Source organism: Arvicanthis niloticus, chromosome 15, assembly GCF_011762505.2.
Source record: "Arvicanthis niloticus isolate mArvNil1 chromosome 15, mArvNil1.pat.X, whole genome shotgun sequence".
NCBI classification, from domain to species: Eukaryota; Metazoa; Chordata; class Mammalia; order Rodentia; family Muridae; genus Arvicanthis; species Arvicanthis niloticus.
Genome location: NC_047672.1, coordinates 48,894,109 through 48,906,923, shown reverse-complemented (window position 1 = coordinate 48,906,923; position 12,815 = coordinate 48,894,109). Strand labels below are relative to the sequence as shown.

The following is a 12,815-nucleotide window of genomic DNA, read 5'->3' as shown; positions in this document are numbered from 1 at the left end:
ACTGAAGGAATACTTACTGTATTGAGAGAATGCAAATTATATAAAAGTCTTGCTACCATGTCCAGAGTACATTGAACTACTGCTGTCTTTGGTATCTGTATATTCTTAGAACGTAAAAGTTTTTTGCATGCAATAAATATTTTGTTTTTGTTTATTGATGTCTTGGGTGATGAATCAAGGTAATATATAAAGCCTAAAAGGCACACCTAGTCAACTAGTTGAGTTGTAGCCACAATCCAAAATTTCTATTGGAAAATGCTCAAGAAAACAAAATATTTTTCACAAACTCTTTCTTGTTACACATGGTAGAACTTAATATTTTTTCTAAGATGGTTACTTATGGATATTTAAAACTAAACCCAGATGGACACAGTTCCAATTTTGTGGTACTTGGTATTGAAATTCCTGTTAAGGAATTTAAGAAGCAGCCCAAATTCAACAGCCCCTGTTTTTATAAAAGTTGAATATTCTTTTAACAGACTCTTCTATGACAAGAATTCCATCATTGTAAATTGTAGAATGTAGTTCAGCTGCAGAATTAAAACAGAAATTCATTTGCAGGCTTTTATGAAGAATAGAGACTTCCCTCTCTTTAAACATCTGTTCAAATGATATATTGGCCCTATTTTGCTTCTGGGCAGTCAGTTAGTTGCCATTTAGCATTTTAACAATATTAACACAGAGCTAAATAAAGCAACTCACCTTGGAAAACACAGACTGTAAATTTGCCTGAAGTTGTATTTAATTTAATATCTTAACATTAGACGTATCTTTTCAATTTTTTTTCCACATTGCTTTTCACAGATGTGCAGCATTAAGTTAACTGTGCTGGATAAGTTTCTGTCAACTTGACACAGGTTAGATAGAGTTATCTGAGAGGAAAGAACTTCACTTGAGAAAATTCCTCTATAAGATTGGGCTGTAGGCAAGCCTGTAGAGTTCTTCTTTGTTAGTGATTAATGGGGGAAGGACATAGCCCATTCTTTGTGCATTCTTCCCTGAGCTGGTGGTCTTGGGTTTGATAAGAAAGCAGGACGAGCAAGTCAGAGGGAGCATGCAAGTATGCAGCATTCTTCCATGGCCTTTGCATCAGTTCTGGCCTCCAGGGGTTCTCCCTTCATGAGTTCCTGCCCTCACTGTTTTTGATGATGAACTGGTATATAGGATTGTGAGTATGAGTGAAATAAACCGCTTCCTTCTCTAGTTGCCTTTGGTTATGGTGTTTCAGGATAACAATAGTAACCTTAACTAAGAAACTAACTTTTCCACATACTGTTTCAAGTGATTCCCTTCCTCTAGATGGGTGATAGGGTTCTCAGTGTTGTTGAAATCTAGAATTCTCCTTGATTTTGAACTCATCTGTCTTTCTAGGAGTAAAGAAGCACAGACTATGTGTGACTGACAGGTTGCAATGGTTATTCTTGGTTGTTCACATTCCTACATCTAGAATTAACTAAAACACAAATGGCTGAGTTAGTGGTGAGGTGTTTTTTTTCTTAATTAAAACATTTTCAGTAGGAAGACCCTGTTCTAATCTAGATCTTTGAAGTGGGAAGATAACCCGTTAATATAGATCTTTTGAGGTGGGAAGATCCACCTTTAATCTGGGCCACACCTTCTGCTGGGAGCCTATATAAAACCCTGGAAAAAGAAAACTCTTTTCTCTGCCTGCTTGTTTCTTCTGTCACTAGCAAGTCCACCCCTTCACTGGCATAAGAATCTACTTTGGGATTCTGAAGTATACTGAATAGAGACAACTTGAGACATTCAGCCTCATGGAATGAATGGCTACTGACTGGATTTTTGGACTTTCAGTTGATAGAGAGCCATTTTTGGACTAGCTGGACCGTATAGCTTGTAAGCCATTCTAATACCCCTCCCACCTCCAATCTATATACACTACATTCCTCTATGGCAGGGGTTCTCAACCTTCCCAATTCTGCAACCGTTTAATATAGTTCATCATGTTATGGTCACCCCCAAGTATAAAATTATTTTTTTTTGTATAACTGTAAATTTGCTACTGTTATGAGTCGCCATGTAAATATATAATATGCAAAATATTTGATATGTGATCTCCAGAGGGGTTGTACCTCATGAGTAGAGAACTACTGCTCTAGAGAATCCTGACTAATACACAGGTAAGCTTTTTTTGTGAGACAAATGATAGTAACCACCCTTCTCTGTGAGACAGGAACTACTGAGAAGCGCTTCGAAGAGATGCTCAGGGAAGCTATAGTTTTGGCACATGATCCTTTCTTCTTACGGTAAAGTGAATTCCATTGGATGAAATGCATGTTGTCACAGATTCTGTTCCAAAGTGATTCTATTAGAAAAATAGAGGCTATTGAAGTGAAGCTGCTCCTATAGTCATCAACAGGGATGCTGACCGCAGGTTCACTGAATGGAAACTGATCATTTGGTTGCTGTTTTTAAATATCCACACACACAACCACTTAGAAGAATACTTGAAAATCTATCATATGCAACCTTCTTCCTCTTCAGATCTGTACTCAAGATTGCTTACTTTCTGGTGTTAATAATCCTGCTGCAGCACTTCCTTGTAAGAGTGTTCTTACCATTTACATTAATCGGATTCTACAGGAGTTAAGAGATATCAAGTTGACGTCATTAAAGTACCTTCACTGGAGTTTCATTCTTTCCTAATTTTAACTAAAGAAAAATCATGACTACTGGAGTTTTTAACATGCTGTGTAACTTCTAAGGCCTGCTGAAGGAATCGTATGCTGGTTTAGAAGCATGGTTGAGAAAGAACAAACAGTTTGCAAGAACTCACGCTGGTGTAGAAACATTACTGGATATACATGGCTTACCCATACAAGGAAGTGGCCAAAGAAGCACACTTTTCTTTGTGTCCATGGATCACAAAAATTAAGCAAACTCCATTTTATCCAAATAGTCTATAATCTCACCAAAGCACACTGGGTCCACGGCCCCCACTCAGATATCACACAGTCCTCAGGGCATGGTAGTTTACACTCTCTAGAGCCCAGGGGCATATCTTCTGGGTCACACAGGTAATCCTCCACATGTTCAGAAGGGCCATCTGCTGTATTCTGCATGCATCTAAGAGAAAACATTCACATCAGCAAAGGAACTAGGTCAAGTAAAGTGACAGCCAACATGTAGGATGGTGGTACTAATTAAACCATCATCTGATGAAAAACATTCTCCCAAGGGAAGAGTTACAAGAAACTATGTCTCCCTACATATAATTAGTGTTTCTCTAACATTAAAAGAAAAACATATATTCACATGAATAGTCATACAAATAATTGGATAGCTTCAGTGCATTGGTAAATGCTATCTTGTTTCTTTGCAAGGGAAGTAACTTTTCCACCCATATATGAAAACTGAACTGATGAAAATTGGTCCAAAGAGGTTCTCAGAAGAGACACAGTTGATCATAGACAACAGAGGCTGAGGGACAGTGAGATATCCACAGAAAATGTTTTATAAGCTGATTTCCAAGATAAGGCATTTATCAGTTTGTTTTGTCATTTCAAAAGTAATTTTAGCTGTCAGCAAGATGACTCAGTGAGTGAAGGCATTTATAATCAAACCTGGTGACCTGATTTCAATCCCTAAAACTGCCATGTAGAAAAGGAAGAATAATTCCTGCAAATTGTCCTCTGACCACATGGGCATTGTGAAATATAAACATAGATAGACACACAGAGACCCACCCCCCCACACACATACACACACACACACACACATACACACATACAACTTCTCTAATTGTGGTTATTTGGATCTTCTTTGTTTTTTTCTTAATTGTTAGTTTTTCTTATATTAGAACAAATTTAAACCTTTGTTCATACTATTCCATTATAAACAGTCAAGAAATTATTTTGAGAAGCTAATTAACGTGGTTTCATTTTACTGTAGTTAATAATCTCTGTGAACTTTGTGGTGGAAGAAAAAACCTTGATCTTTAATTTATAATGTACAAAAGGTCAGACTTATTAATGTGTCTGGTAAGAGAGTTGCCTGTGGGAAGATGCAAAGGAAGATGGGCTCTTGAACCTCTTAAGGCCATTGTAGTGTTTCAAGCAGTTGGTTGAATCATGTCACAGTTGTTTATCTGGCATCCCATCTTTTCTCAGAGATTTACAGTGAGGAAGGACATTGTGTCTTTAAAACTATACTATAAAAATCACTTTGGTATTACTATAAGTAATACCAAATTTAAAAATAAACGTTTCTGTCAAATGAGACACATTGAAAGATTGAAAAACTGTCATTAGTTGCATATTGATTGGGTATGCAATTTAGAAAAATATAAAAATCCTGATCTCTGTAATTTTTAAAAAAAAAATCATTTCCTAAAAACTGAATCAGTAGATATTTGGTGATTTTAATGTTGAAAAATTAAATTACAAATTTCTTTAAATGAGTTTTTAGTGACATAGAGAAATGTTCTATTTTCTGGGTTCAAAGGGTAGAGTTGATCACTTTCTTAGCAGATACTGATGCAACACTGGATTAACTTGTAAAATTGCCTATTGATACAAGTTGAGAATAGATGTCTAATACCTTATTGGGTAGCTATGTACATGTAACTTTATGAGAAAAAATTTTCTTAATTTTGCACTGTATAACTAACTCAAAAAATCAAAATAAATAATAAACCTTAAATCTAGCACTTGGAGGTAACTTCTTTTTAACAGGCTTGATTTATTTTAAAACATTATTATTTTAAACGTACTTTCATTTCATAAAATAGGAACAAATTCTACCAACCAGAATGACTATTTATTTTATTTGGCATTATAGGTTTTTTTTTTTTTTTGATCTAGAATTCAGAATAAATATTTGGATCAAGATTAAGCCAAAAGAAATAGGTTCTGAATTCGCTTTCTTTATAGTCTTGGCCTTTCTATGTTTCCAAAGAGCAAGAGTACTTTTTTGAGAAGACTGAAGTATATTAATAACAGGTAGGAGAGTAAAAGGTAGACTTTCTGTATGGAAACAACAGCTGCAGTAACTGCAATTAAAACGCTTCTTTTTTTATTTTTTATAATATATGTCATTATATGCATAAAATTTACAAAAACAAATATATCATCCACAACTTGACCTTTTTAAATTTTGCCTAGCCTCCTTGAGGCCCAAGCTTGATTCTTGGCTCTAGGAGAAGCAAAGAAAAATAGAAAGATGGAAAGAAAAAAAGAAGGGAAGGAGGGGCAAAGGGAGGAAGGAGAAAGATGGCAGGAGGGGAGGAAGCTGGGAAGGAAGGAATTCCTATCAGGACAAAGCACTTCTACTATCCTCCTCCCTACATGCCCTTCCATCTTAATGAAGAAGACTAAAAATAGGTAAATGCAAACCTGTTCTTTTATAGATTTATCTCTTCTGAAATGTCAGTCCGCATTTGTATGGAGGCAAGAGATACTGACCCTAATTAGCAGAGGATAGAGCTTGAGACGTGGACCACTCCATCAGGACCAAACAGGCACATCATTACATGATCAGAGATCACAGTCAATACTGACCCCTCTCTCCATTGCATCAACCTCAATACACAGGTTGATCTTAAAGTTACTTTGTTTCAAGTGTGTTTGGGAAGGTTGACGATAACTGCTTACAAATCAAAAGGAAGCATGAACAGCGATAGTGGAAGAAAAGGTACAATGTACATTCCTTTAGTCTAAGTTTTAACCAACAAAACAAGCAACTGAATGAAGCGAATTCTTTACATGAGAAAGTGATTTTTAAATCTGGAAGGGAAATTTTTAATCTGGAGGCAGAAGTATAAGGAAGAGGAACTTTCATTTTCCCTTTTCATTTTTGTTCTACTTATTATCTTTTTTTTTTTTGTCGCCATCTTTACTCCACCTTTATTATGAACCATAGGAGCTGTAAATGGAGCACTGAGACGGATATTTGAGACAAACAGAAAATGGTTTTTAATCAGAAGCTTGGTTATACATATTTTATATGAAGAAGTTTTGTGATATTAATGTTAATAAAAAAAAACCTTTGTACTGAAATAAATCAGGAAACACTATTACATAATTCTAAAATTCACGATAACCTAAGTTATAGATGAGAATGTACGGATGTCAAGTTCTGCATTTATTATTATTTTGTTTTAGCCCTTTTTGTGGTAAAAAGAATATTCTACATCTGTGCTAGCCAACAGAATACCCACATCTGGCTGTGGAGAGTTTACAATTATGAACAGTGTGAATGAAAACTTTAAGTACTTTAAGGTGAAAATGAAACATCCACACATGACCAGTAGCTATCCTATCAGGCAGGATAACTCTATTAAAACAAGTGAGAGGCAATAGCTAGCCAGGGGTTCAGGGGAGGCTTCCTGAAGGAGATGAGAGTATTCAAATGTTAGCTAGGTCAACGTAAGGGAGCAAGAAGTCAGAGCAGAAGATTTGAAAATGTATTCAGAAATATATTGGGCTTTTGTTGTAGGGAAGATGACTCAGTAAGTGAAAGGTTTGTCACATACTCATGGGAACATGGGTCCAATTCCTAACACTCATGTGTCAAAATCAGTGTGCTCGACAGTACACATCTGTAGTCTAGTACTTAGGAGGCAGGGCCAGGAATGTCCCCAGGGCTTTTTGGCCTGTTTCATGTTCAGTGAGAGACCCTAGCTCAAAAAGTAAAAAAAAAAAAAAATAAAGAATGAGAAAAGCATCCAATGTTGATCTCTGGCTTACAAACCCACATGAATATCCACACACACAAAAAACCATATACACAAAGAAGCATATTCGGCTTTTAACAGGTCACTGAGTTTCAACATCCACACTCATAAAGCTTGTATTTAACATGCATTTTCAATGGTTAGCACTGACAACATACCGACCTAGCAGATTGTATTTATATATCTAGAAATCTATATTTTTATCCATATATGTATTCACACATATGAATATACCCAAACTGCGGCTTGCAACTGAGGATCTTAATTTCCAAGAACCCAGATTCCCTAAAATCAAAACTAATGAAAGTTGTCAGGACAGCAGAGATGAGAGATGCCTCATGTTGTTACCTGTGGAATTGGGAGATGGTTGTCAGGTAGCTTCTATTAGTTCTTACCTTACTTTTCGGGTCTGCACACCCTCTCCACAGTTGTCTCGCATGTCCACAAAGGTCACCTTGCAGACACTCCAGGGCTCTGTGACCCATATGTACTGGTTGCAGTCACTGTGGCATGGGACGACCTCATATACCTGAAACATACACCCGGTGATCTCAGGCAGTGGAATGAGAATGGAGAATGGCGGATGGAAGACTTCTATATTGCCACAATCATTATTCTACCAGTCTGCTTCCATTTTTTCCCCCTTATTGTTTGTACCCTCAAGTAGGAAGAAAGATGGCATCTTGAGAGGTCTAGTCAAGAAGAGGCAGGTGGGCTGAGCTGCATTCTCTACCTGTTTTTACATAGTAAGGTATTCTAACCCACTGGTCCAGAATCAAAACATATTTCCATAAACTGACCTTTAGCAAACTAAATTAAAATCTTTCAGACTATTTTGTTCAAATCTGTGTGTCTTTAGTTCTTAGTCCAGGGCACTCATGTGCTAGACACTTAGTCAAGATTTATCAAATGAATTAATGAATGAGATGAATACTATCAACACATCTGTTTTCCAGATAAACATACTTTAGACAGCATTACATATAAATGCATAGAGTTGTAAGAATTAACATTTTTTTCCATACTAGAAACTGAAATGATAAATAAATGGATATCAGCCCATCTTGAAACTAATCCTCAATCCCTTGAGGTATGGAAACAATGTCCTGAATTAGTTTTACATGATGTATAGCCACAGACACAGCTGTCAGCATCAAAGACCTCACAGAACACAGCCAACTATTTGTAGTATTGTCCACAAAGCTTTCAATCCCAAAGGCATGTTTTTTTCAGGACTTCTAGAACAATGAAGCAATTGTTCAGTTTTCTCAATGAGAAAAATAAGTAGAAAAAAAATAAATCTACCACAATCTACTACAATCAAGAATATAACCATTAAAGAAAAATATTTTAAAATATGCTCATAATATGTGAAAAATTAATTCTGTTTCCTATTATACACACACACACACACACACACGCACACACACACACACACACACACTCTCTCACATACACACATGCACACACACAAAAAACAGTATATAAATGATTTAGGTAATCAATTCTAGGAATCAAACAGTCATTTGTAGCTACCTTGTTGCACACTTGGAGGATAAAAAAACAAAATAAAATAGAATACTTCAAATAAGAGGAAAACATATGCAATGTTGGAATAAGATTGTAGCTAATGGTACAGCCAGTTTATTCCCATTAGGGAGATGTGTTAAAATGGGACTGCCACCACATGGCTAAACACCACCACACCAGTCCCAGGGAATAAAAGAATCAAAATGAAGGGGCCCTGCTGCTCATCCTAATCCTTTGATAGATAGATAATCATTCCCCATTGTTAAGGGATAAATGCAAAGTTGTTAGAAATGTCTATGCATTTCCTCTCTCCTCTAAGCATAAATAAAGGTACCATTGCCTCATTAAAGTGGGCTAGATGAAGGGTAGACAACTCAGCCTATCTCCTCAGGCCCTATCAAAAAAACCTTACTAGCTATACTAGGAGATAAAAAGGGAACAGGCAGAGGAAAACCTATTGGAGAAAAAAATAATTCTTTAAAAAAGCACTCTGAAGAAACAAAAGATAAGCATGCTTACCTGTGCCTGGAGTGGTGTTTGGCAGGAAGGAAGTAAAGGACAAGAAACAGAGGAATGTAAAAATGTTAGTTATTTTGACAAGAGGCCATATTCTACATTTCAGTTATAAGGACTTATTTATTTATTTAAAATACATTTCAGATTTTATCCCCCCACCATTCAGGAACCCCCACCCCGTCCCCCCTCCTGCCTTCACAGGGTGTGCCCCCACCTAACCCCCACTCCCCCCTCCCCACCCTCGAATTCCTCCCCGCTTGGTGTGCAGCCTTCATGGGACCAGGGATCTCCTCTCCCACCCATGCCCGACAAGGCTTTTATTTAAAACATTAATTAGGTAAAAGCTTAGGATGTATTTCTTAGGTTTTAAGAAGGGTAAATCAAGCCGGCGGTGGCGCAGCGGCTAAGGTAGCCGCCTGCAGAGCTCGTGCCCTCTGCTCTTCTGTCTCTCCCGGTTCGAATCCCGCTTTCCCCAAGTGATTCTGCCCGAGTTTAATGGGAAAAAAAGGGGGGGGGTAAATCAACCATTTCTCATGACTTAAATGTAAGGTGAGCACATAAAGGTTACATAACTGACGGAAAGATTGCATGTGCAGAATGACAAGACTTCAAAACCTGAGTAGATCTCAGAGCCCCGTCACTGCAAACTGAACTATGATTGCAAATATCTATTGCAAATATCTTAGGTGCCAATGAAAACATGGACTGTTGTTTATATATTGACCCACCTACAGTTCCATCTACCCACCCCACTTTAATTCATTCATACATTTTTCGTGAGATAAGAACCTGAGGGCGTAGCTTCAGTGAGAAAAGATTCTCAGAGACCATTTTCTCATCAACAAACTGCTATATTTTTACTGAAGAATTTTAATTATAGCAAAAATATGCATGGTTTATATTATATAAACAATAACCCAGCACTTTGCATATTTTATTTTCTTGAGCATTTCACTGATTTAAATACCTATCCACAAGCTTTATGTAAAACATTATGCTCAAAATTTGATGCTAAACTGATTGTTTTTTCTTGGTTTACCTTTCAATTTTCAGTTATTACTATTTTGATATACCCATAGTAAATTGAAAACCAACAAATAAATGTACTTATCAAATTCTGCCTTAAATTTTCATGAGAGATGTACCATTGTATGATGTACAGGTAAGTTAGCACGGGGTCATGTGTCTTTGGAAACAAAAGTGCTCGGGCGATTGTGACATGTTTAAATTGCACAGTGATTAGTTACACACACACATACACACATGTACATGTGACATATTGAGTATATGGATGCTTCCTCTTTGCTAGGACTATGGATTATAATTTATTAATATTAAATTTGTCATCAGAAATTCAAGATTTCCGAACTTGTAGACAAACATTCTCATCAGCATAAGCTTGCTCCCCCCATTACTCTGTTTCATAGTCACCGGGTTCCAGCTCTGCAAGTGAATTTCTTCTTTGGAAATGAACACTTGCAGTTTAAGAATACAGAATGCTCAACGGCCAGGAGATGGCGCTAGAAGAGTATATTAAGCTCTCTTCATTGCGTACATTTATCTACGTTGGAAGACCAGACTGAGCATACTTTCCATGTAATTTAATTCTTTAATGTCCTCATTTTTACTTACTTAAAAGTTTCCTTCTTTAATATGGTATGATTCTGTTGTTCCCAACAATCTTAGCTTAATCAGAAGGAAACTGCTGATAACCTCGTGATTAGAGGGTAAAATGAGACAGGCTATGTTCACGTCAAACAGCTTTACATATTTAAATACTCAGTTCATTTGATCATGGCTCAAATTCAAAACATAACATCTGCACACACTCTGGAAAATCCATTCTTTGCTAATTTACATGCTGATCAACTGTGATAACAATTGTCTGTTCTGTTACACTTAAGTTAATCACAATTCTGTCATTAGCCATTTTGTTCTTCATCTCCAAACAGAATACAAATAACAACCACTGACAGCAGCCAGTGAAGTATGCATGTGAGCTCTAACACAGCTCCAATGCTAGAAAAGGCAGTGACTGAATTGCTAGCGTGCATACACACACATATATGTGTGTGTGTTTATGTATGTATATATGTATATATATATATATATATGCATACACACACAAACACACGTTTATATATGAACTTTGAGATACTCTTTACATTTCTTATTTTACACCAACTAGACTGAAATGATTAAATAACACCCCCTTCTTTTCTCAAGCATATTTATGTCATTTCTTTGCTTTTCTCTTGAGTACTTGGTTACTGAGATTTCTTTCTGGGAGTCTAGGAAAACTAAGAATGATGAGACTTCATCACAGCAGTTAGACACAATTGTATGGCAGATTAATGCCTTGACAGTACTCAAGACTTAGCTGTCATTTTCACCTGCATGGAACTGTATTCTATTGAGATGCTCGCAGAATCCTGAATCCCCAGAAAATTCAGAGGTAATGTGTAATTTTAGTGCAATTTACTCAGACCTTATGAAAATAGAATCCATCACATTTCTTTTTCAGGAGCTATTATTTAATTTTGTGCATCTTTGAGAACTAATAGAATAAAAGATCCCGGGGAATCTGAGAAATATCTTAATGCATTTGATGTTAGTAAAAATACCTGGTTGACATGGTCCAGTTTGGGGCAAGGCCTTCCTCCATTATAAGGCTTTTCCCGAAGCCACTTGGACCGGACCTTCACCCCGCTACCGCAGGACTTGCTGCAGCGGGACCAGTTGGACCACTCACTGAGCTTGCAGTCTGAGGGGCAGGGGATGATGCAGGCTTCTTCTATGTAACCTGAGCAGAGGAAAATGAAAGAAGTGTTTGCTACATGTCATTCTCTGACTCGCACCCACCATTCCAGCTCGTTTAGAAGGTACACTTTTGACTTGACAGGAGCATGCGAACGCAGAGATGTCTGCGTCCTTAGGGACCCAAATAAAATTCCGAGGGGGAAATGACACATCTACACCACAACTGCGTTAAAATAACCACTAAGTAGGTGCCATATGATCTGCTTAGGATTCATGCCCACCGTGTTTTAATGTTTCTGCTTAGTGACAGCTCTTGTTTAATTGACAGTAGCCTGTCAGCTAACCATCTCACTCTCAAAGTTGCCAGAATGCAGTTAAAAAATCTAACACAGATTTGTGTGACACTGTATGTGTGAATGCCACACACAGGCGGGGATGTGAGTCCTTGCAGCATTTTTTTTTTTCTCAAGAAACGTCAGTTCCTCTCAGTAAACATCCAAAAGAATGTATTTAAATTGGCACTGTTCCTTTTCCCTTCCTTGAAAATCAGTTCTGAGGAGGGAAATTGAAGGGTGTTATGTAAGCAACACCTCATATCCCCACAGTGCTGTAACTATTAAAACCATACCTCATCTTGGATCCATTTGCTCCTCTTGGAATTATAAATTTATTAGGCAGAAACAAGAAAAGAAATGCAGAGAGATGATAGACAAGTCTAAGAACATAGGGTAAGGGATGGTGCCGGCTCATTCCATCATAACCTAAATGAATAGTGAGTGGATTTGATTTGGAAAGTAGGAAAATGCTTTCTTTGATTAGTTCTTCACTATCAACTTAATATTTCATGATATCAAATTATCTCTAGATGGAAATTCAAAACTCCTCTTGTTAAAGGTTTTCCTCCTTCTGTTTGACTGACTTTAGAAAGAAGTCATTATTAGTTTACTTCATCTTTTATATCAGTGGCACAGGTGTTAATATGTAAGTGACTATCATATTCCAAAATCTATGAAGGAACAGGTAGACTGTAAACCTTTTGGGCTAAAAACAAACATGTAACACAAAAACCAGCTCATGATTTGAGTATTTTGTATATTTGCTAAGTTGTATAGCTGTTACCAACCATCTAAATTTTAGCATTTTAGATCATTTCTTAATAAGTTCCTTTACTGAAACTGTCATTATGGTAATATGACATATATGTATATATATATATATATCAATATATATATATATATCTATATATATATATCACCTTCCTCTTTAGATGCCAGCTATGAATTTACTATAGGACTCTACAAAATTGTCTTATAAT

General features: G+C 36.7%; 1 protein-coding gene across 1 annotated transcript in view; it reads right to left on the bottom strand.

The window, feature by feature from the left end:
* The window catches only part of Thsd7a (thrombospondin type 1 domain containing 7A), a 385,076-nt gene that overhangs the window by 25,050 nt on the left and 347,211 nt on the right, over positions 1 to 12,815 (bottom strand). Inside the window, exons 14-16 of the mRNA XM_076913691.1 lie at positions 11,365 to 11,543; positions 7,090 to 7,223; positions 2,934 to 3,087 (exon numbers count right to left, since the gene is read on the bottom strand). Coding sequence (XP_076769806.1) covers positions 2,934 to 3,087; positions 7,090 to 7,223; positions 11,365 to 11,543 — 467 coding nt within the window. The remainder of the gene's footprint in view (positions 1 to 2,933; positions 3,088 to 7,089; positions 7,224 to 11,364; positions 11,544 to 12,815) is intronic.